This window comes from Chamaea fasciata, unplaced genomic scaffold (genome assembly GCF_029207755.1).
Source record: "Chamaea fasciata isolate MVZ Bird 193981 ecotype frontalis unplaced genomic scaffold, bChaFas1.0.hap1 SCAF_5, whole genome shotgun sequence".
Taxonomy (NCBI): Eukaryota; Metazoa; Chordata; class Aves; order Passeriformes; family Sylviidae; genus Chamaea; species Chamaea fasciata.
In genome coordinates this window covers 10,534,458-10,559,050 of record NW_027094090.1, presented here as the reverse complement: position 1 = coordinate 10,559,050, position 24,593 = coordinate 10,534,458, and the positions used below count along the sequence as shown (strand labels likewise).

Genomic DNA, 24,593 nt, shown 5'->3' with positions numbered 1-24,593 from the left:
ATAGCATCAAGAAAACAGCTACTGATTTGTCAGTCTCTGGATTTGGACAGCTGTTTATTTTCATGTCATTTTGCCTGCTCTGGGAACTGGGCTCTCTCTGATTGAGCACCACAGAGGAGTTATGGAGGAGCCCACGCTCCTCTATAACTTACAAGCTTTTCCACTTCCACACAGCAATCCAATTTTCATCCACACATTTCTCTTGCACGAGAAGAAACAGGACCTCTATAGAAAACCGAGGTGCAACCTTAGGAAGTTTCCTTAAGGACACCTCCAAAACAGCCTCTTTTTCCCCCGATTTGTTCAACATAAATGGAGATAATTAAAAAGAAAGCAAATCCAAATACCAGATTTTGCTATTCGTATAAACCATTTAATTCCAAAACTTTAAATTGAGGTTTGCAGTCAATTGTTGCTTTGTATTGAAGACCTACAGAAACATCTTCAAATCAGCACAAAAATTAAAACCAAATGTTAAGGGCCACACAGTTCATAGTATTGGATTTACAGTTTTCTCCTTCCATTTCTTCTACAACTCTTTCATTTTTTACTATGATCAAGTGTTAATGCACTTTAGGTTGAAAATAGATGCTTTTGTAAGTACTTTTTCTTACCCAGATCCTAGAACTATTTCCATATTCAATCATTCAAACCTCACCCGTGACAGTGAGAACTGCATATGTTTTATGAGGGTTGGAAACTGTGCCATCAGTAATCTTCATGAAAATCAGTAGAGTTAATCCTTGTTTAGCAGACTGCACAGGTTTATTTACTTTTAAAGGCATTCACATTTTTGGTTCAGCAGGAGCCAGCACCATACAACAACATCTGAAAACTGATGCACAAATGGGGTCTTCAGACAGTGGGCACCCTCCACGTTCACAGTGCACTCCTGGGGGGAGAAGCCAGCCAGAAAACTTCTCCACTCTGAAGAGCAGCTCAACAGGCTGTTCAGCATCACCCCAGGACATATCTGGAAAAGTACTATTACCTAGTTTGATTAGTAACGCCCAAAAAAGGCAAGGAAGTGGACACTGTATATCTTCTCCCATCTGTCAGAGTCTGGAGGTGCATTCTGTTTACATCGCCTGATTTTCCAGAATTTGACTTCACAGATTGGCTTGCAAAGTATTTCAAAAGAAAAACAAACACTTCTTTCATTTTGCTTTGGCTGCACTCAAGGTGCTCTTACTTTATTGCCAAGTACCTAATTTGTGTGTATGTGTGCATGTGGATTGTAACTTACCGTAGGATCCTTGCCAGCCATTTTGCACTCTTCAACCTTGTTTGCTGATGCTGGCCAGAAAATCTGTAAGGAAAGAATTATTGTTCAAGTAGTATATTTATCACATAGTTAAAAAAAAAAAATTTCAATGCCTATCTTACACTAATAGAATAATTTTTAGATATAAAACACACTTTGATTACACAGAAAAAAAGGATTTTTGTTGATAAATAAAACTGTCTTAGCATGCACTAAACAAAATCAAGGTCCAAGTTTTTGGCTGATATATTTTTAGTTTATTACGTATTTTAAGAAAGTTAATAAATTTCTTTGTATTTGTTTCTTCTAAATAAGAGAGATTTTTCACCACAATTGCCTAAATTACTACTCATCTTTACTTCTTCACTTTTACTGTACTTGAAGAAATTATTTACAGTAGAAATCAGAAGACTTGAAAGAAGGGCTCTTGTAACAATTTTTCAATTTTATCATTAAAGGTTTGGCTAGATTATGATAAAACCTACTTGAAATCTCAAGATTCCACATTGCTTTTTTTCAGACAGTTTTTCAAGAAATATCATGCTGTCTGAACGTTTATCTGTTTATCTCAAACTAAGTATTTTGAGCTTCTTCCATTATTTATTTTGATTTTGAAGTAGGAAAGGCATCCATTACAAATTTATCCCTCAAAATCTAGTAAGGGACAGAGCCTGATAACATTTAGCCTCAAGATAACATAAACAATATCATTAAAAGATCTCTGTGTATATATGTACACACAAATATATATGTAGAATTGTGGATTTGAATGTACATGCATATAGGATTTCTACAGATAGATAGGATCAGCAAAGTGAATCTATTGTTTAAATAAATAAACAAATGAAAGACTGTGTGGAATTGCAGAGATTCACTCTGAGCCTAATACTGAGTGATCACATTCACTGCCAGAAGATTTTGTGTGTTTTTCCTTTCTGTTGATTTTTTTATTACTATTCTTGTTTCTCCAGGCCTACACGAGCTGTTGAAATGCCTCACAGCTTTACACTGCAGAAAATATCCCACGTAACACAGGCCCTCCTATCCAACCAAACTCAGCACAGGATCAAACCTGACCTGACAAGGACAGGAGGGAGTGTGCCATGCTGGGGCAGTTCCTGCCAGACCAGGGTGGCTGGATCACTGTTGAGATGAAAATTAGCAAAAAAGGTCACAGAAGGTATGCCAGGTCCTAGAAGGCAGCCCCATTGCAGAGGGAGATTTGGGTACCTTAGGAGAAGGGAAGGATGCATTTGCACCATTGAACGAGAGGCATTTAATTTAAATGTGTGAGTTAGAACGAGCCTCCCTGGGCTCCCTGAACAATAAATTCAGGTGGACAGGCATGTCCAGAGGGTGATTCAGAGCAAAGCCTAATTTAACTGTGCTCAATCAGACTCTGGCAGGGCCCCCTCTCTCTCCTGACACATTAAAAGCCTTGTCTCTTAAGGAAGGCATTTATCTTCCCTGCTGCAAGCCGGGTATCGCTGCCCCTCAGTCCTGAGGTATGGTAATAAAGCCCACAGGCAAAAGGACTGAATGGATTTGGTGGAACAAGGCCTTTGTGGTGCACTTTCAGGCAGGGTACTAGCTGTGATAGTCTAAAGACAGGCAAGATAAAGTCTGTAGACAGGTAATAGCTCAACAGCCAAGCTTCAGGGCACTCAAGTACTTCTGCAAGTCACTTATTTCAAAAGCAGAGAGGCTGAATTTCAACTGACTTTGGAGACAAGAGAGGAACCTGTAAGCACTTGATAATGTTATTATTTTCACACAGAGGTTGGATAACTACTGTTTGGTGAGGGAACACAAAGTCCTTGGAAAACATCATCTCAGTAAGTGAGAGAAACCAGAAAAGGGTGGTGTCAAAGGGGTAGATGTGGGTCATGGCATCCAAAAACCCCAAATAAGGTGTCTCAACTACCCAACTGAAGGGCAAAGGCTGACACAGAAATAACAAGAGATTGGAAAATAGTTCAACACTTAGGGCCCAGAGCACAAAACATAAAAAAATACAGTATAAGGTTAAGGACAACTCTGTCCTTGCATTTTTTCCACATGCCCTGAGAATGATAGTGTGTGTAAATTATTCTTCCTTGAGGATTCATCTAAAAGTACATCTCTGAACTCTCTTATCTTGTAGAGAGGTGGTAAGTGTTGAACCACACAGATTTTCCTTGTGAGGCCAGGCCAAGCAGAATATTGATCCAAAATTAATGAATAGATCAGTTTTAAACAGTGTTTGAGGAACAGCATATAGCTTCGTGTGCATTACACATAAAACAAGGCCTAAATATTCAGTAAGTAGAGGGCATGGACTTCCATGCAAAATAATCAAATACTACTTTTTTTGTCTTGAAAGGAAAGACATGGAGTAAAGCAAGCTCAGATTCTCAAAATAAAACTTGAACTTACACTGAGAGGGTCTTGGCTTATATTGTTAATATTCAGAGACAGAATATGATCTTTACTTCCCACGTAGATCCGATCCTGATCTTCATCCATCAATAATATCCTGTAATCCAGGGGGCTGTGGGATATCCTGTGATACTCAGAGGTCTTAGTTTCTTGCAGCTCTGAAATAGTAAAGACAATAGCATAGTAAAGTAGTACAATCATGTTTCTTGCTTCTCAACTGCATTTCTTTCTAAATAAAGGTATCTTTGGACACAAATGGGTCAGAGAGGGAAGAAAAAGCCTCACTGGACACTAGATAATAATACAATGGCTGAGGTGAAACAAATTTTCTTTTCCTAGTTTGAATACAAATATTTTGTACATTAAGTAGAGAGACATAGTTCATAAAAATCAGGCAGTGCTGTTATTTATTCATCTAATTAATTCTTATTTTAATGGATATTATTTTTTACAGCTCTGGCTTTTAAGGAAGATAGTTTATTAAATTAATCAATGTGTTCAATACATTTTGAAGTTTATGACTGCAGAAAATTCGCAAGATCAATAAGAACTACGTAAGAACATTTTACTTCCTTTTCCTAACAGGGGGCTTCACTAAGAATAGGTTTTTATCATTTTCAAGGTGAAATTTTACTTTGTTATTCATCACCATGTGTGGCTCACTTAAAAGAAACACAAAATTATTCAGTCAAGCCTAAATGGGTCTGTTTATTCAGTTGACTGTTTATGGGTTCGGACCAAACTAACAGAACTGCAGAAGGAGATGTACTTTTCTACACAAAACTTTCTTCAACAAAGTGAAGTGAAAACATCCTTTGATCTCAGCAGTGCAGGATCAGGCCTGTTACAGGAATAGCATAAGCAACTGCAATATAAGTACTACTTGCTGCCCTCATGAAAGCTCAGCCTTCCCATCTCGGCTTGGCCAGTATATTTTGGCCCCCAGTGAGATTGTTTTACTTTTCAGTAATAACAGAAGGGAGATTTCTCAAGAGCTGAGAGTGGAAAAATAAAACCTTTATAATCAATTTGTCTTTGTTAAAATATTTAACATATAATTATGCTTTCTTTCTTTATGAATATCAGGATTTAATTTTGTTCCCTGTGACTCAGGGTGGCAAATACACAGTACTTATGAGAATGAAGCTCTGCTATAATGTTTACTCACAAACATATGATCTGAGCCCACAGTTCTCAGCTGCAAACTTTGTCTGGGATAATATGGCTTGTCACTGTTGCTAAAGGTTTTTTAAATGCAAAGTTTTTTTCTCACACATTCCCTATGGAAAAAAAGTAAATGTCTAATACAAAACTAGTTGTCTAAATTTATTGATATTTTATTTAAAAAAAAACCCTCTCAAAACAGAAATATTTCTGTATATGAGCTCTATTTAAAAAAAAAAAAAAAAGGCAGCAAAAGAAGTGTGCCTGAAGTATGCACCTTCTGCAAAACACATATTTAGCTGAAAGCAATTTTTTTTTTAATTACTTGGAGCCATTTTTAAGAGCAGGCAAAAGTTGAAGTCCTAGGATTCATACCTGTCTAGTAGAGAACAAATGATTGAAAGAACACTTATCAGAATATAATTTGCATTGATAAGAATGATACATAACTCCAATTACTTTTTTATCATTGTTAACTAGTTTCATAGGAAGATGAAAAATATTCCCAGTTACTGAATGATAACTGTGTTTTGATTAATTTAGATGTATGACAGCTTTCACATTTATGGTAATATTAAAAAAAAAGGCAAAAAACCCCTCAAATACCATTTATCTTGTCCCTTGACAACAGATAAACATGCAATCAAGATTTACAACCTGTGCGTAAAAACTGAAAAAAAGAACTTCTTAAATATATATTAAAATTGTTCACAGTGCTTTCAGAAGTCTTTAGTGCTTCAAAAATCACCTGTTTTACTTCACTTTAAAAAAATCCCCCTCACAAGGTTTTAGCTAGGATTGTCCCAGGTACCTGGGGGACTCACCAGCACAGTGCCATTAACACCCAGGACCTCTGGCCACTCTGAAATTCTCACAGCCAGCCTCAGACACTCGTGCTCATCCATTTCCCTAGGCATTATTAACTTTACCATAACATTTGGCAGCTGTAAGGTGAAACTGAACCTTCTCCTAACTGCGCATTTGATATACCAGGAAAGCACAGATACACTGGGAGGGTTTCCCACACAGCACCGGGTGAATGTGAGCAGTGATTGCACAACAGAACGTTCCTCCTTACTGCCCCACTGACTGAGAGTGGCTGACAATGAAAGCACCATGGCTGATGTAACAGACAATCATGATCATGGTGATTGCTTTTAAACAAGAGACACAAACAGCAACAGATTTCCACAACTTTCATTTATCAAAATCCATTATTTTCTTGGAATTTTGACCTCTTTGAAATGGTATTCTTTCCAAGGCTCCTGAAGGGTAATCTGCCTCCATCGAGCTGCTGATGATAACACCACCGTATGTCGGGTTACTAGACTATGGAAACTCAACACCGTTCATAAGAGGAAGGAAAGCTGTGAAACAAACACTCTCACACTGATTTATTAGTTTTATTTCTTTTAGTGCTGAAGCTTACGGCTTATTACACTCTCTGGGCTACTCAAGCAAGTAAGGAGGGAATTTACAACCAATCAAATTTTATTTTCATTCAACAAAATTTACCACACAATCACCCAAGAAAATTTGATTTTTTAAAGATTTAGTATCTGGTTGTTGTTGCTGGGAGAAAGCAGTGGCTGCAAAGATGCTGTGTGGTTTTTCACATTCCCTTTCATCTCTCTCAAACAAAAGTTTTTGCCAAAAAACGAAGTAGACATTTACTGACATTCAGAGCAATTCTATTCCATGATTTCAGAATTTAACCAAACACTGAAAGCAGTAAAAACTATATGGAGAATGATGCTACAGACAGCTCTCTGAATACCAGATTTTTTTTTTTACAATACAACAATATACAAGTAACTTTCATCCTTAATGATACAAAAATAATCTTTGGTTGTAGTTTTTCTTCATCAATTGGTGAATTTCGCCTTTCCTCAGGGATAAAACCAATACCAATTTGATCCCTGCTGTAAGAAGTCTGATCTTAGAGGAAAGGCTGTTTTAACAAAACAACAAAAGCTTCAGTGAGTTCTCTTTCCAGAATCGCACTTATTATTGAGCTGCACATTTTGGAGATCCCAGTGACTGGGAGTTTTCTCTGTACACAGTGCACAGCTTACTGACAATTAGACGGTTTAAATCCTACTCTTTAACTATCCTACTAATCGACCACAAAAAAATTATTATTTTTTTTAAAGTCGTGTTCTCACGGAAGAAATAACAAAATACGTCTCTTGTGCAATGTCTATTACTGCCATCACAAAAGCCTTTGAAACAAATCTAAATATGCTGGCCAGAACAAAACAATTCCAGCTATTAGAGGCAGGGTGTCCAGGGAGGTGTAGTTATCTCACACAGCCTACTATAACCAAATTGTCCAGTCTGCATAAGGAAAAATGAGCTAGATCCATCAGGTAGACCTCTGAATGTCTTATTTAATCACTCAACCTCGAATTTTCATCATTCCTTAATTCAAATTCACTGGTAGCACAATGTTGAAAACAACCTAACTTCCAGACTAAGGAATATAATAATCTCTAATATGTAGAGGCAAGACCCTAAGTGACTTCCTTGGTTGACATCTTATAAGGATGTTTGATGCATTTGTTAGTGAAATTTATATTTTTAGCAGGACCTTCCCAAAATATAACTTCTTTTTTGCAGACTCACATAACCATACAGAATGTTCAACATAACCAAGAATGATTTCAACATAATCAAGAATTATCCTTACTTTGCATGGTCTGGGAAGTTACAGCCATGCTATGCAAGCATCTCTAGCCCAAGTTCAAAGCACTGAATTCATCCAATGATAAACTGTGGATAAACGATGACATGTGAGAGCCTGCATGCAGTCACGCCTGCACTCTACCATCCCTGGATAGCCAGCCTAGCAGGGCTTCTTTGAGCAAGCCTAGGATGGTCTGTCAAGATTTTGAATTAGGATCCTCTGTGGGAGGGTGCAAGAATCATAAGGATTCAGTCTCAGAAGGCTGTTTATGGGGAAGTTCAGAGCAAAAGCAGAGATTTGGTGTCTGTGCCTCAGAAACAAGCAGGTAGTAAAGCACAGCAATCCATTCACAGGCAGCACCACAGTGAGGGGCACAAACTCAGCTTTCCAGGAAGATGGGCTCCATCCCCCCTGCGAACCTCTGCTGCCCAAACTGGCATGGATTTTACGTAGCCTTAGTGATGTGGAAGTCGGCAATACAATGCTGCTTTATTTTACAGTCTCATGGGGTGTGGGCTGCACAAATCACACACCCTGTGTACATCCAGCAGCAAGCTCGATGTTAGCCTCTGGTTATAGAGGCTGTAAGACTCTCTTAAGCCTCCTTAAGCCTTGAGTTTGTGCCAACAAATATGCCAGCCCATGCCAAAAGTGAGACTGCAATGTAAAATCTCACCTTCTAGGAACTGGAATGAAACCAATTTTCTTTTTCTTTTCATTTTTTTTTCCTCCTAGAAATAAATACTTAAGTGGAACAATGTTTTTGCTTATAACATCAAATGCAAATGGTCCTCTTCTACCCACAGATCATGTTTAAACAGGTGAAAAAGTAATTTAGACATATAGACACTATGCATAATGTTGGTAGCATTAAATGGAATGCTTATGTGTTTTAAGAATGTGAATGAAATCTGAGGTATTTGCAAAGTTACCAAAAATAATTTAAAAACCCCCCAAACCCAAAAAAACTTCAGCCAGAAGAAAAGGTCTGTTTTATTTTAGTTTAAATATTTTCCTTTCTACTTTTTATTTATGAATCTCTCTGTTTTGTAACTTTTTAGTAGAAATGACTGGAAAATATTTAGTTAAATGGTATCAGATTTCATAAGAATCTAACAATTTTAATTATTGTTTTCTTGGCTTTATTTTTTTTTAGTGTATAGATATGGAAGAAATAAATGCATCATTTTTTATAGTTTACACAGTGCTTGTGGAAATAAGTCTGCTATAATAGTGCAAGTCTGAGAACACCAGCGACTACTTTTTCAATTTTATGTATGGAAAGAGAACAAGAATATTTCTTTTTAAAACTTCAGAATGAGTCACCTTTGCCCTGTCAATATTCCTTTTCTTTGAAGACATATGTATTGATTTCTTCTGCTTAAGGGGCTGAGATAAGGGAACTGCTGAAGCATTTTGTCACTGCTCATGCAGTGTTCAAACTAAAACCCATCCCTCAGCCCTTCTCAAGTGAATCCCATTGTGAATGGGGACACTGACATCTCACCAAAGAGCCATACGTAGCCAGATGCGCTACTGGTCAGTCCCTTGTGTGCCTTACACGGGGCCTAAAAATCTCAGATGGACCTTTGACCTTTTCTTTATCTCTTTATCTCTTCTTCATGCATGAGAGTTTTTACTCTTTTCTTTAATGCTGTTACAATGAAATCTGGCTTTTTACATAAAAGGTAATAGCTTCATAAGGACGAGAAATCACAGATCTGAACACTTGCTTGCTCCCGAATCCAGCTGAAAGGGGTTTAATTGCATTTTTATTAAAAAAAGAGCAAGTGAAAGCAGAGAAAATAGATTTACAAGTGCTCATAAAATCACAGGTTAACTAATTAACAAGATCATTTGAATGAGAGAAGGGAGTGCACATAGTACAGGCTGAAACAGAACCCTCTTATTGCCCAGAGCTAAAATGTATAATCTGCCAGAAGGAAACTTAATTGCTGCATTTGGAATGAGAGTAAATAACAAGGAAATGTCAATGATATCTAAATATGATCTGGTTTAAATATACACCTTGAATACTTGTGGGTGTATTTGCTAAGTGAGTTGAGAGTGGAATTTAAACATTACTGGACTGCGATAGTGCAGTCTTTTATAGAGGGAAATCAGAGCACCAAGGGGAAGCCTTTGGAGAATCAGGCCCAGAGGTAGCTCTAGCATGTCTGAAGAACAATTTGTCACCTTGAGCAGCTCAACATATACATTAGGAGCAGTAAAACACTCAATAGCTCTTTGTGAAGGGGACCATGTGTTGATAGGAAAAGACATACCAGTTAACAGTTGACCTTAAGCAGAGCGTTCACATATGTCAGCAGACTTTTTTTTTTTTTTCCTCCAGAATTTGCAAGACACACAAAACTCCTGAAATCCTGGTAATTCACAGACTTTAAAAACATCGCCATTGAATATTAACTGGCTTTTAACATTGTGCCTTTAAAAAAAGTTGTACCAGTAGGGAAATAATTCATGACAGAGTGCTGTTTTACTAAAATTACTGAAATCTGTAACAGAATTTTTCATCTTTTATTTAGTACTTCGAAGAAAAAAGGAGGGGCAGATCCTCTGAGGTGTGGGCAGCTGCCAGTTTTGTGCAGAAGGAATGTGCTTTCCAAGCAAAAGCAAACACATGAGAAGAGAAGGCCACTTACCCATGTGTGGCAAAATGTATTAACATGGCTTTGTGGCACACTTATGAACCCAAGACACCCCACAACGTTCCATGCCTCTTTATTGAAGCTTTAAATTATGAAGAAGAGATATGATTTCTTTTTCATTTTCACAGATACTGTCATGTGAAATCATACCACATTCCACAACAGAAAACCCACTCCAAAACAAAGAGGAAAAATGTGTCAATGTTTTTCAAAGTGCAGTTACACAGCCATCCTAAGCCTTGCCAAATATTCCAGTATCGAGATTCCTTCATTGAGCATTATGCAAGACCACCCACACCCTCCAGCCATCTAGTCTCACTAGGCTGTAGACACTTCTGGGCATAATCTTCAGGTTATTCCTCCATTTATCTCACTGTAAACCTCAAACAACTCCTCTGAAGTCTGTATAGGCATTTCAATAAGAACATTGAAGAGTAGGCTTCCTTTTTTTTAGCAAGGAATATGTGGTTATAATATTATATAAATGCTATTTGCATGTTTTATTTCAGAAGATGCTACAAATACTGCTGTTCCACAGAACTTTCCAGAAGATACCCTATTTTTCAAGTATTACCTTGTTCTTTTCTGCTCATTATTATCCTGTCCAGGCCTTGTTCTCATTTTTTGGTCCCAAAACAAAAGGGACAACTTTGGCAAGCGTGGAAAGCCATAAAGACAGGCCAACTGGGTTTGATTACTGCAGCTGAGTTATCCACGTCAGATGGGAGTCAGTCTCCTCCAAGCCTTGTGTGTAACAAGCTTGTGTGCAACAGCTCTGCAGCATGAAAGCTGCTCTCCAAGAGCTGCATACTTCCAAGTCTGCACAGTTACACAGAGTTTACCCTTTGGTTGCTTTCCAAAACCCATGGAGAGAGAGGGCCCTTGCCACACTGCCTGAAGGCTGCAGAAGCTCAGCCTGGGTGCTCACAGTGGCTTTGCCATTGGCACTGGGGATGGTTTTGTTTTCCAGATGCAGGAGTGAGAAGCGTTTGGCTGCCAAGTATGACATTATTTCTGAGACAGAGAAAGAAAAAAAAAGCCGCGCCCCTGGAGAAGTCAGACAGATTCCACATAGTTTTACTTCTTCTGGGAGAAGTATATCTCTTCCTTGTAACACCCTGTGTTTTCTCTTTTCTCTTTTTTTCTAGTGGGCCACCAATCACACCACTGGAAGAATGGCTGCACCTCCTCCTGTGATGCTCAGACACAGAGAAATATTCCAAGCAGCAATCAGACTAACTGGACAGCTAAATCCCTGACTGTAGGCAGACACTGAAACTTCCATACAAATTTACAGAGAGATATGAGAAATGGAAGAAAGGGAATTATTGTAATTGTCTGCCCAAATATTTAATTAAGATTGAAGCTTGTGGTAGTCTCCAAGTCAGAACTGGGCAACAACATGAGATCTGGGAACTGTTTCTCCAAATCATACATCTTCATCCCATTTGCCACTAACAGGCTGGCCACTGGGAGAACTAGATCTGAGTGGACCTCTCTTTAGTTTTGCATCTTGTTCTGGCTATTGCTTTTGTGATAAAAGCAAACCTTTTAAGGCTTAGGTTTAAGTATTTGACTACGTACTCCCCACAAACAGATGGGTCAGATGCTGTCAGCTGAGACATCTTTGAATATTGGGAAGGGAGAGAGCAACAGAGAGAGTGTAAGTAAGGTTGGGTGAAAGGTAGGTTGTTTTACTGCTAGAATTACCTTTCTTTGCAAATTTATCCTTCTGTTCAATCTAAGTGAGTACTTTGCAGATTTATCAAGGTAGTCTCTAGACAGTGAAGACATAATTTCGCTTTTGCAAAACTGACAACTACTGGGGAGTAGCAGTGTGCAGTTTTGAGATGTTAATATATCTTTGCTGATGTACCAACAGCTGTGACGCCGAATTGCAGTGAATCAAATGTTTCAGAATAATCCACACCTTAAATAATGGAAGTATGATGGTAGTCTCCTAACTTCTTTTCAGACTGAAAAAGCTCTTAACATCAGCTCACATGCAGCCCTTCTCTCTCTGAACATATTTTCACTAAGATGCTGAATTATTTGTTACCAGAGCTAATAGAAACTCATTGAGAAAATGCAGCTCATCCACTGAAAAATTTCATTATGGTTTCTGTAATAAAGTAAGAATCCACTTCACTGTGGAAAGGCAGTGGAACCCTTTCCATTATATTCCTTTCTCTCCCTCAAAGAGCAACCTCCCCAGAGATTCAGCCAATCTCTGTATGTCTACAATTGGCATAATTGCCCTTGCTGCAGTAATCCTTGCCTTTATTGATGTTACCAACTGTGCTGCAACTTTAACCATGCTGCTTTATCCACAGATCTCCTCAAAACATATTGTTCCTATCTTCAGCAGTCACTTCTCACCACTACTCTGTACAAAATAGGGCAGTTAAGTATATGCAGTCTTGGTTACAGTTTCATTATTATTATTATTATTATTATTATTATTATTATTATCAATTTAATCAAATTAGGATTAGCTAACAGGCAAACATCAGGCATAAAAAGATCAAGCTAAATCCCAGTGCTTAGCTTTCATTCATTCTTCATTAAAATAATGTAAAATTTACCCAGTTATGAGCTGAAGAAACTTTGGAAGGCAGTATTTCTTATTCAAAAGAGGTAGTATTTTAATACAAAAAAAATTGAATTTAGTGAGATACTCATAAAAAAAGCCAAGCTGCCCATAGCAAAACCAAGCAAACAAGTATGTGGCATGGTGGGTAACACACAAATAGGTAAACCACTGCTTTCTTTTTTTGTGTGTGTTTTCTTGTTTCCTTAGTATCAGTATGTCAATGGGATACATATTCCTGATGTCTACATACTCTGGTCTACCTATCAGATAATCATCTCTATATACCAAGTCAAGATAGTTAGCAAACTCTGCTTTACATCTGGGAAGGATAAAAGAAACACTTATTCTCTCTCGACTATGTGAGAAAACAAAGCAGCTGGAGGTCAACAAATGGCATCCCCTGCTCAGTGAACCTTCCATGAACCCCTAGTTCAACATGATGCCAGAAGGGTCATTATATTGGAGATAACAAATTTCACCAAAAGCAACAGCCACACTCAATTCCACAGTTGTGTCACAACGGCATTTATCCAAATCTTCCATTAATATTTCTATTTACAGAAATTTTAGAATAATAGAGTATTTTTTCCACAATATTCTTAATTCCTTTCCCTGTATTTATTTGTTGTTCTGTATGCTTTAGTGGAGTACCCACTGTACTACCCCTTGTAGCCTAATTTCAGTTCTTGGATTAAATTTAATTTTGCAGCTGCAAGGCCACCCAGCCTTTTCCATTGACAGGAAGCAAGCTGCTTTCTGGACGTGGGTGTTTGGGATGCTTTCTGAAGCCAAGGAAAGTTTGGTTTGGGAGAAAAGGAAAGGTCAAGCCTGTCTTTAAATGTCTGGGCAGTTGGTTCTTTTTTTCTCTTGAAATAGATTTTTCTGGTATATTAAATGCATTCACTCCCTTTAGAGGAATAGTCACGTGGTTTCATCAGATTGCACATTAATTTTTTTTTTTTTTCAAATTACTGTTATGGAACAACCTGCTTCATTGAATATGGGGTTTGCCACGTCCCCCAGAGGACTTCAGTGGTTGGACACAACTGGAAATTATTAATTCCATCCCCAGTCTTTTCTGTTTGTGTTGCTGAACATCAAGGACTGTTACGAGTACTTTCAACATTAATTCAATGAAGGTTTAGGGTGGTTTTTTTCAAGTGTCAACTTCAGAAATATTTCTAAGCATGTGTGGACTGTTTTATTTAAGCTTAGTATTTTCTGTTTAGATTTGTCTCTGTCACTGTTGGGTGTCATTTATAGGACGTGGCTGTCCCTCCTGCTGGCTCCTGGGAGCAGGAGTGTTCCAAGCCTGCAGGCAGCCTTGCTCGGTGGACAGCACACTTGCTGTTTAAACACACAGAACACAAACGTATTTCACTCCTTTTCACACCATGAAGACTGACACAAAGAGTGAATTTAGGAGCACATTCCAGAGCTGCATGCTACCATCAATCTTCAAGTGATCACCAGCTGGTATTTGGGTGCACAATAAAAGTCATGTTCAGTGGGCTGAGCACAGCCTGGTGAATTAGAGTCTGCTAGTATTTTGCTTTTGGACTTTAGACATGTCACATCGTCACTTACATATGTAAGGTGAAGGTAAAAGTTTGGTACTTATTTGACTGGGTTTCTTTTTGGATTCCACTTGGTGCAAAAAAGACTTTGATGCGAAAATTAAATAGCTGGAGGAAGTAATTTCAGAAGTATTTCACATGCAAAAAGAGATTTTGTTTGTTTGTTTGTTTGAAGTCCAGACACTTCAGACTAAATAAGCTCAGCCAAAACTCTGGTTTGGATTTAAGAGATAACTTTTATGCTTTTTTGTTTATATTTAATCTGAATGGAAAGTGATTAAAATAAATAAACCTTCTGCAGTCACTCACTCCATGTTTAAACTAGACTTGCCATATTTATTCATCAAGATGACCATTTAGAACTTGGCCAAAAGTGGGGAAAAATATATAAGAATTCCTTCTTTTGCATTTACACAGATAGGTAAAAAAGCCAGATAAAACCTACTTGTTTATATCCAACTTTCAGTTATGAAACATCTCATGATTACAACACTATCTCTTTCAGATAATGGGAGGCTCTAACAGAACTGAGCAATTAGTGTATTTGGATATCCTGAACAACTGCAAACAGAAAAAAGAAGACAATCTTTGCTTCCAGGTAAAAAGGCAGAGGAGTCAAGATGAGTAACGTACTCAATAAAATACTATGTCAGCCCCCTAACAGGTTCAGTATAGAAACTGGAGGTTCAAGGAAGGAAGGACTCAATCAGCAAACCAAACCTGAAGAGTATTTAGATTCCTGACAGATTAAAATTGGCACACTGTAGGTACAGGACAGAAAGTGGCAATAGGACAGAAACCAACCACAATCATCTATTTATCTCTACGGGAAAGGATGCAGAGGATGATGCAAGTGCCCTCAGTATATATCTCTGTGCCTTTGATCCTTAAACAAAAATTGCATTAATTCAGAGGCAAAAATCATAGATTGTGTCTCTTCTGTATGCCCTGTACTTATATTTTGGAAGCACAAGCAAAATAATATGGCTATTCATTTAAAGTGTAACGTGCAAATATGTAGAACAAAGGAGATTTGTTTCATGATCACAACAGGGAACTAACTATATGTCAGAACTCCTGGGCACTTGCTCTCTGACCTTGAACAAACCTCTCAGCCTCCATTTATGTCAGTTTGACCATCTGCTATATGTTTATAACAACACTTACCTGTCTTTCAGAATTACTATCCAGTTCAGTTAATGTATGTTTGTTAAAAAAATAACAAATTAAAGGCATTTTTATGCTCAAGGTAGTATTCTAATTAAGTTCCTGATAAACATTTAGGCTTATTGCATAATACATCTAAATCATTCCATTTTGCAGGTACACATGCTTCAGTGTTTCTCTTTTGTATAAAGCAATGCTGCTTAATGCACAACCCATTTAGCTCCATTAAATAGATGTCATGAATTTGATTGCTGTAGAAAGAAAATATCTACAATGTGATTGTGACAAAGAAAATAAAGACAGTTCTGAATAGCTTTTAATCAGAATTTGTTTACTAAAGGCATGTTAGCTTCAGTAGATTTGGCCATGAGGAGGAATGCCAAACAGTGCCCTTTTGAACTCACACTGAATGAAAAATATTTTCAACAGGTTTAAGTCTTCTAGCTGGTGTTTATTAAATGGGGCTTTCAGTATTATATAAGAAATATTTTGACTAGTTCCCTTACATAACTTCACCTTCATAGAATTTCATAGCATATTTTCATTTTTATATTTTTACAAACTGTTTATCAGTTATAAAAACTAACATTTTTTCTAATAACTTAAGCTTTGTTAAATGATCTCTCATAGCTGCTCTGTTTGCTATTCCATGCTGGGTTACTGGGTGGTTTACTGGCACTGAAAGTTCCTAGAAGGGGTTTCTTTCATCAGATGCATATTTAGTGTAGAATAAATAATTTAAACTTATTTTTATGTATTTTTGATGGCAACCTATTATAAAGCTCTGAAGACACATTATCACTGAAGACACTACAGTCCACTGCTACTGATCTTTTCCATTTGTGCTACAAAAGATATAAAATCTACTCTTGCTTCTAATCATTACCCTGAGAATTAAAACATTTAACACAGTACTGGATTTTATTTTCACTGACCAGTATCTGTTGACCTGATTTTTCACTGCATTGCTCTGGATGTTCACCTCTCAACAACAATAAAACCAACAGAGAACCACTGGCATAAAATATAATATTAGAGCATTAAGAATCAATTCTCAAGTTTCCAAATAACTGTCAGAAATGAAGTCTCCAAATTTACCATACTTACTAGTTGGCTGCAGGTAAAATTCCAAAAATTATTAAAACATGAGCTCAGGGTGAGAAATGACCTAGAAGTTCAGATGCTTGGGCCCTAGTCCTGGTATTATAAACTAACCTAGAGCACAGACAATTATTTTCAGAAACGTCATCCTCAGTTTGGCAATACTGTAATAAATTCTGTACAGCAATGCCACTTTATGTTCCAAAATAGATCCTCTAAAAGAATTCTCAACACATTGCATAACAAAGGAAACATGCTAGAATCTGGGGAACTATGCTGTCTCTTTAGTACTTGATTCTGCTTCCCCAGAGCCACAAGGAAGAAATCATGCAGATGTGAGACTGCTGTGCTTAGAGGTCTAATTCCTGAGTCCAGTCACAAGAGGAAAAGTAGGTTGTCCTACCCTTGTCACTGCCCATCGATAGCCTGCCCCTTTATCATGTCAAATCTTGTCTAGAAATAGAACAATGCAGAGCAAATGATTAATGATTTACAATTTGTGAGATAAAGCACACGCAGAGAAGTCCATCCTTCAGTGTTCCCCAAACCAAATGAAATGGTCACAAATCCTACACTGTCAGAAAATGCACCAACTTCTTCAGGCTTAAAACGTGACAAGATGACGAGGGCAGTGTACTTCAGCCTTGGGCATGAGAAAAGGGAGACCTTAACAATCAATGACTGCTCATTGATTGTTAAGGGAGAAATATCCTGGTGAATGAGGAAGAAAGAACAGTAACACAAGAACTTAAGTCATCCAACTCAACATAATTTTCTCCTTTGTTATTGATTTCAACCTTCTTCTGCAGGTTTCTGTTGTGTTTTGTTTTTCTCTAATGACTACAAAAGAAGCCTAATGATTAACTCCGACTAGATATCAAATTTTTACATGATGACGCAAGAATTTCTTGAATTTGATGAATTTGAACTTCCTCAATACAATAAAAATACAACTTTGCCTCACCTGGTACCTCAAGGGGCAAGTGTAACAAACAGTAAAAACAACAACAACAACAACAAAAACCCCAAAAAAACCTGAAAACAGTTAAGGGTTTGTTTCAATAATTGACTCTGTGATAACATTTCTTTTTCAAAATTATAAAATGCTGCTACTAAAAGACAGTTTTTGTTCTATGTCTTGACCCCCAAATTATTCATACACTGTAAAAATTCTGCTTTGCATAGCTGACACCAAAAATCCCTTTAGTTGTTCACATGGGCATTTTAAATATCTTGCAAAGATATTTATAACTATTGTATTACTGTAATTAAAATAAGACCTATCAATTACATTAATTAATGTTAGTGTGTGGGTATTTGCCTAGCCAGTGAATATAGAGTGCAATTTGTTTGAACTGTTTTCTCTGCTGCAATGATTCTGTTACTCATGAAATATTAGTACTTAGCCAGATTTAATTGAACAAAGAAAACTATGTCAATAGCCTTGGGGAAAAATTCTAATCAGAAATGAGCAAGTAGTTACACAAGCTTGCATCCATACTGAAGAGAAAAATAAGAATATAAAAGGCATAAAATAACTGTTGATGATTAGATATGAGAACATAAAAATACACATTACCAATCTGGAATAGATAAAATATTAAAATATTCCCAGAATCTCATCTCTTTTGCTATATTGATGCCATTTAGGTTTTGCCTTTTTTCTATGTTCTCTGTATTCTTCACACATTTATTTGTAGCTCTGTAGTCAGTCTATTGTACTGGTGACTGGTTTTCCCAGTACTTTTCCATGGCCTTTCCCTAAGCAGAAAGACAAAACAAATTCCAGAGCTCCAAGGCCCAGGAGGTACAAGGCTCCAGTGCAATCTTGGTTCTTCCCGGGAACCAAGGCTGAGAATGACTCTTCCAGATACATTCTCATGGACAAAGTACAATTGGTGCTGAAGGGGGGGCTTGGCCTGGGAGGGATTTGCATCACCACCTGTCCTCCTAATTTTATCAATTAAGCTAATTTCCTAAAACCTATAGAAATGTACTCACCCCTGGTGGGGGTGGTCTTTTGTGGACATCTTTCCATAACTGCTCTTGAAGGCCTTCAAATAAAGATCCCCTTTTATATTACCTCCTTACTAAAATTGTCTCAAGTTTCATTTCCAGTTTGGGCAAAAGGCAACCGTATGTCAAGGTAAAGAGCACTTAATTACTGTGGGTGTGTATGTCAGCATATCCCACTATGATAAGGGCCATGTTATCTCTGATTCCATTTCATGATACAGTATAGACAATGCTCTTACTTCTTTTGTCTCAATTTGTGAATTCATTAAATCAACACATTTTTCCTATGTTTTGACTCTGAAATTATAGTGAGGAGTTTATAGAAGTCAATTGACTCAGCTTGTACCTGGCATCAACAAAGTTTTTCTTACTGAAATAACATATTTCTTGTGACAAGCACCTCTTAGATTAACTTGAGCTCTGCTACTGGCCAGATGCAGAACCATAGGTGCATCATTTCATCTATTTCTCCTTCTGGCTTTGGTCTGTCTTGTTTATTTGGACTGTAAACTTCTCAAGATGGGGCCACAGACAGCAGCTTCTTGTGTGCAGAAGGACAGGGGTGGCATATTACATAACTTCAGTTTACTGCAACACTGATTAAAAAAAAAAGTTTTTTATACTTAAATACTTTGGGAGGGGGTACATACAATCACCTCTTCCTTTTTAATTAGTTTTTAAGAAGTGTTTCTGACAGAAAGATTTTATGTCCCCATTTTGCATTTTGAACTGACTTTTGATTTTGAATATTCTTATTGGAGACCTTCTATCAGGTTGCCTCCTATCTGCTTCACTCTGTTGGGAGGTGCAGGGTAAATACATTATCATTGCCATTGAGTCACTCAACCACAGTAACAACCCAAACCAACGCCAAATCCTCTGTGATCATTTGGATTACAAGTAATCTAAGTATCATCTTCTAGAGCAAATCAGCAGGAAAGAAAAACACAGGAGAGTGGCATGTAACAACTGGCTTTGAGTATTAAGCAAGGAAGGGCAGTAGAAAGTCAAAAATATTTTGTATGGCAGCACAAACCACAGGCCCAAAGCCAGGATTGCCACTAAGGTACAACAGACCTGCAAATATTCTAGGAGGAGGAAAACAAAAGTATTCTCCCAAAAACAAACGGCTCCATCACCCTTTCTGACTCAGGGAAACATAAGCAATTAAGAGTGCCTCAGGAGTTCCATGTTAAGAATTCCAGGTTATCTGAAGGTAGGGGCATGGCTTGCACTAGTCTCTCTTTAGCATTAATAAAGCTGAATTCCAATAAGATGTGAGTTTGTACATTAGCTGATTGGGCAGGCTGGGTAGAGTCAGAGAGTCTGCTGCAGGCATCTGAGGTACTGAATTTAGGAGACCAGTTTGTAGAAGCTCTGTATATTCTCACTGAGAGGAAAATTCAGAGGGTTAAAGAGAGAGGGTGAGCAGCTCAGATTCTCTAAAGCTCCATCTGAAGGAACCTGCCATGATTTATTGAGAGCTGAAGCAGAACTTAAAGAGGTAACTCCAATTTACAGACAGTTGTCAGTTTGCTTGATCTGTGTATGGTCGTAACTAATGGTGATGATTCCCCATGAAATCTCAGAAAAGGTGGAAGCTGCAACTCCTCGAACAAAACAACATGGACATTTTTCAGAACACCAGGTTCATAGGTCAGTGGTTATGTATGTTTTCTTGCAAGTATTTAAAAATGCTGCAGGGTCATCCATGTCTCTTTCAGGAATCATTGCCAACATAAAGGTAACAAACTGGAACTTCATTTAATAAAACTTCCAACTTCCTTTTAAGCCCTTTCAAAGAGATTAATCACTTTGAGACATGATTCCTCCTCTCCAGATCCTTACCTCTGCATTCACATCTTTCACAATCAACGGAATTCACAAGATTCCACTGAAAGATTGGTGGGTATATTTTCCATAGGGAAAGGCTAAAAGATTGAAATAAAGCAGGACTCCCTAAAAAATTTAAAACGTGTACAAGAACAAAATAGGGGAAAGTTTTAATCTGATACAGTTGTAATATGGGCTCCTCTAGGAAAATATTAAGCACTTAGAGTTTAACTGAAAACATACACGAATTTCCACTAGGACTTCTCAGGAATGCAAACTAAGCATCTTTAAATGCTATGTTGGACTAATTTTTAATTTCAGGTATAAAAGAAAGTGAAGAAAGACAACCACTTCTGAGGGAAAAGATACAGAAAGGAAATTAAAATATTGGGTTATTTATTACAAATGACAATAGTTATTTGTTTTAAAATACACTGCAGTGTCTTACCAGAAGATAGGAAGTTAAATTTTATCTGGTTGTACAGAAACCCTGGGCTGCCACAATAATATACTGCAATCCCAGCAGAGGAAATAATCAACAAGAAATAAGAGTTACAGGAAAAAAACCTCAAAGAAACACCAAACCAGAAAGGGAGCAAGAAGAAAAGAAAATACTACTCTAGAAATAAGATTGTCAGTACAGCTGAAAATTGGTTTGCACACAATTTTCTTCTTCCTTCCTCAATACAATCTTGCTTGGACATGTTTAATAGCAGCTGACCTCGAGAATCCCTCTACGTTAGGGATACAAAGAGGGTTGTGAGAAGAAACTTATCATAACCCAAAGATGCTAATATACCTATCTGATAATTTATTTGTCAGCATCAATTTACTTCAGATAGAAAGTAAATCTGCAACTCTGCACAGCAGAAATAAAGGACTGAACACAGACATCTGTCAGAAACAGCTGCACATTTGTAAACAACTCAAAGAGAAATGAGAAACGTAGAGAGTGATAGCAACTTTCCAAAAGTCATCCAAGACCATAACTGGGAAGGGCATTCATTTCCAAGGTCCACTTTCATGTCCTGTTAGATCAAAGGCAGCATCTTGGCCTTTCATTACACAGAGGAACAAATCATTAGGGAACAGTAATCCCTGAGGAGGTTGTGTGAGGCAGAGACAGGTTCCCTCCTTAGAGCTTTAGTGCAACTTGACTACTCAGACTACTCTTCCCAGTGGCCTTGGAGGGACCAAATGTTCTGACTGTGTACTTGCATGGGTAGGAAGCAAGCAGCACATGCTTGAGGAGAAAAATGCAGAACTCCCTACTTTAAACAGCCATTAATGGTTTGTGGCTTAACTAAAAATAACAATGGCTGCAAACACAATCTGAATTTGTTTTTTCTTTATGGGTTCAAATTATGCTGTGCAGTGACCAAGACATTTAATGAGATTGAGTCCCATAAGGGTCAAATTTTTCTGGCCTGGGAGGATGGGTTGGTTGTTCATCCCTGGAAAACTTGCCAGAAGGAAGTTTTTATTACAAAGCCCACACTAATAAACCTCACTACTAGCCTCCCACATTACAAAAAATTGAGTTAAGAGATCATTCAGCCCATCTGCATCTCCTACCTCCTAAGCACACCTCCCTTGGGTTTTAATGGTATATATTTCACTTAGTCAACTGCTACTAATGATAATTTTTGAGGAACAATAGAAAGTTATATGTAGGCAAAAAGAAGTGTCTTTTTTCCTGTAAACTTAAAGGGAAAGAAAATTCCCAAACAGAGATATTCTAGAGAGATATAAGCATACAACCTAACAATGGAATTTTCAGACCACAACAGCCTCCAAGTAGGGCACATGAAACAGCAAAGGCTTGTTACTTCCACACCTTTGCATTGGATCCAAGCGTGCTGACAACTCTCCCAACTTGCCTTATTTGACATTTGTTACTCTATACTTCATGTGCTTTGCACTGAAGGTACATGAAGCTATTTGTTATTTCTGTTTCCTACTAGCAAGGGATTTATGTCACTGCATTAGAACGCTATTACAATGAATAAACTCATCACCACCCTGAAAACAAAAACAACAGGAAGAATAGAAAGAAAAAGAAAACCTACATGCACAACCAGAGACAAAAAAGTTCTGAAGTTCCCTAAAAAAATATATATTTTGGCCATGTACAAGTATCTTGGCGAGCCAATGTCCCAAATGTAAGGGCTTTGGCCCAAAAAGTAGAAGAACTTTTGAAACAGCCACTGACACATCCAATAGCAGAGATGTGCTTCAAAGCAAATTCAGAGTGTGGTAAGGAATGTATGTTTGCCTCTGTGTGCTCAGAAGGAAGCAGCAGGATCCGTTGGCCTCCACTTAACTCTTCCATCCTCTTTCAGGTCATCAAGGGAAGGTGCAAATTTTCGTTACTCTTGTAAGTATCACTGCCTTGAGGAATATCACACAAGTCAAAAGTTAGGAGAAATCTTTTTTTTTTAACAAACAAACAGAGTTGGCAGAAAAGTGCTTGGAGCAATCTGAACAGTGAGACAAATACAATCATTATGCCAAACACTGGCCTACACAGCAGGAGTATGAGAAAACTTGGTTCAAGACAATTTCTGCTAAAGGAGCTCAGGAGCTGAAGATTTAAGAAAAAAAAAGTCACTGGTAGTACAAAGATCATAAAACAATCATGAAAATTAGCAAACTAGTTCTGTCTTATAATGAGAACAGAAGATGACTCTATATGAAATAAAACAATAAAACTTTCTCTATTCCTCTAAAATAAGGCCAGTTACTAAGATTCCAAGAAACCTGAATTTCTTCCTTGAAATCTTACTGAATGCTTGTTCCCACTGTTCTACTAGAAGAGCTGAAGTCTCATGGAGATGTGGCAGCACCTCCAGTTTATTTGGAAGTGGTTTGATACTTCCTGAAGTCCTGTAATTTTCTGAGTTACTTTTTCAGATTCTCTCTGTGACATGAACTTACACATGATGTCAGACACAGAGACAGTCAATTATCAACACCGAGTCTGACACAGGGCTTGGTCCAAGCCCATTAGAGACCTCCCAAGTTTTTGTTCCTGGATGCTCCAGGCTCCACATGCGGGGTCGTGTGAACGGGTGCATCCCCCACGTCAGGGCAGAGGGCGGGCAGGACACGACTGGGGCTGCAGCCAAGGACTTCTGCAAGGGAGCATGCTTTCCAGAATGTACTCCTGAGCTCCTCCTAGCCTGATCTCTCTGCCCTTGAAGCCCATTTTTCCAGTGCAGCTGCCAGTCAGTGCATCCTGGCACACATTACTCTAGAAAACTGTGACATCGAAGGAACTGATGTGAATGTGACGTGAATGGATCATCTGTATAAAGCATCTGCCTTATCAGGTATAGTATTAGTGGCAATACAAAAACTTTATAGAAAAAAGTAAAACTCAAGAGGAGACTTTGTTTTTAATAGGTCATGGAGACAGTGAACTGATGCCCACTTTATTATACTAAGTCCAGGAAGAAGAAATCAGTCAGAAAGGACTCAGTACAGTCAGCATGAGAGTTGGCCTTCAAACTTCTTGTTTTTATCATCTTTAAACTATATCTTGACTTTACTGAGGCTCTTCTCATCACTGTAACTGACTGAACTCTAAAATCAAGCCACATGATAATGTGATAAAGTTTCCCAGCACAAATGATTCACAGAAGTTTCATTTGTTGCCTAACATTACACAGGGAAATAATAAATCCTAGTTAGAAATACACCAGTGTTTATGGACTCATAATATATTTGTATCTGTTACAACTAGGATTAAGTTGTATAAGCTATACCTGCAGGCTAAATAGTAGCAGTTTTAATTAATTTCTTAAGACATATAAAGTATCCAACTTTCTTAGTACAACAATTCTATTCATCCAGTCTGACTGGATACCAACAATTGCCTAACAGCAAACCTAGCTATGAGACAATGCAAGCATTCAAATTGCAAAATGCACACATAGTAATTAGTTAATATGCTTAGAATAATAAAGTGTTCACAGTGGAAAAAAGTGATAGAATATAGTCTATAAAAATAAATAATACATGTATTATTGCATTTGGGAAACAAACTTTTTTCTCAAAAAAATTATTTCCTTCTCTCTCAAGGGAAGCACACAGCCTCACATAC

The 24,593-nt window shown here is 37.6% G+C and overlaps 1 protein-coding gene across 2 annotated transcripts in view; it reads right to left on the bottom strand.

Moving 5' to 3' along the window:
• The window catches only part of SEMA3C (semaphorin 3C), a 117,502-nt gene that overhangs the window by 48,797 nt on the left and 44,112 nt on the right, over positions 1 to 24,593 (bottom strand). The window contains exons 1-3 of one of the 2 annotated variants that reach the window (XM_066182790.1): positions 8,209 to 8,571; positions 3,680 to 3,840; positions 1,247 to 1,309 (exon numbers count right to left, since the gene is read on the bottom strand). In XM_066182790.1, the coding sequence (XP_066038887.1) occupies positions 1,247 to 1,309; positions 3,680 to 3,840; positions 8,209 to 8,251 (267 nt within the window). In that variant the 5' untranslated portion in view covers positions 8,252 to 8,571. Of the gene's footprint in view, positions 1 to 1,246; positions 1,310 to 3,679; positions 3,841 to 8,208; positions 8,572 to 24,593 lie in introns of those variants that run through there. The other variant, XM_066182789.1, reaches the window with a different exon arrangement.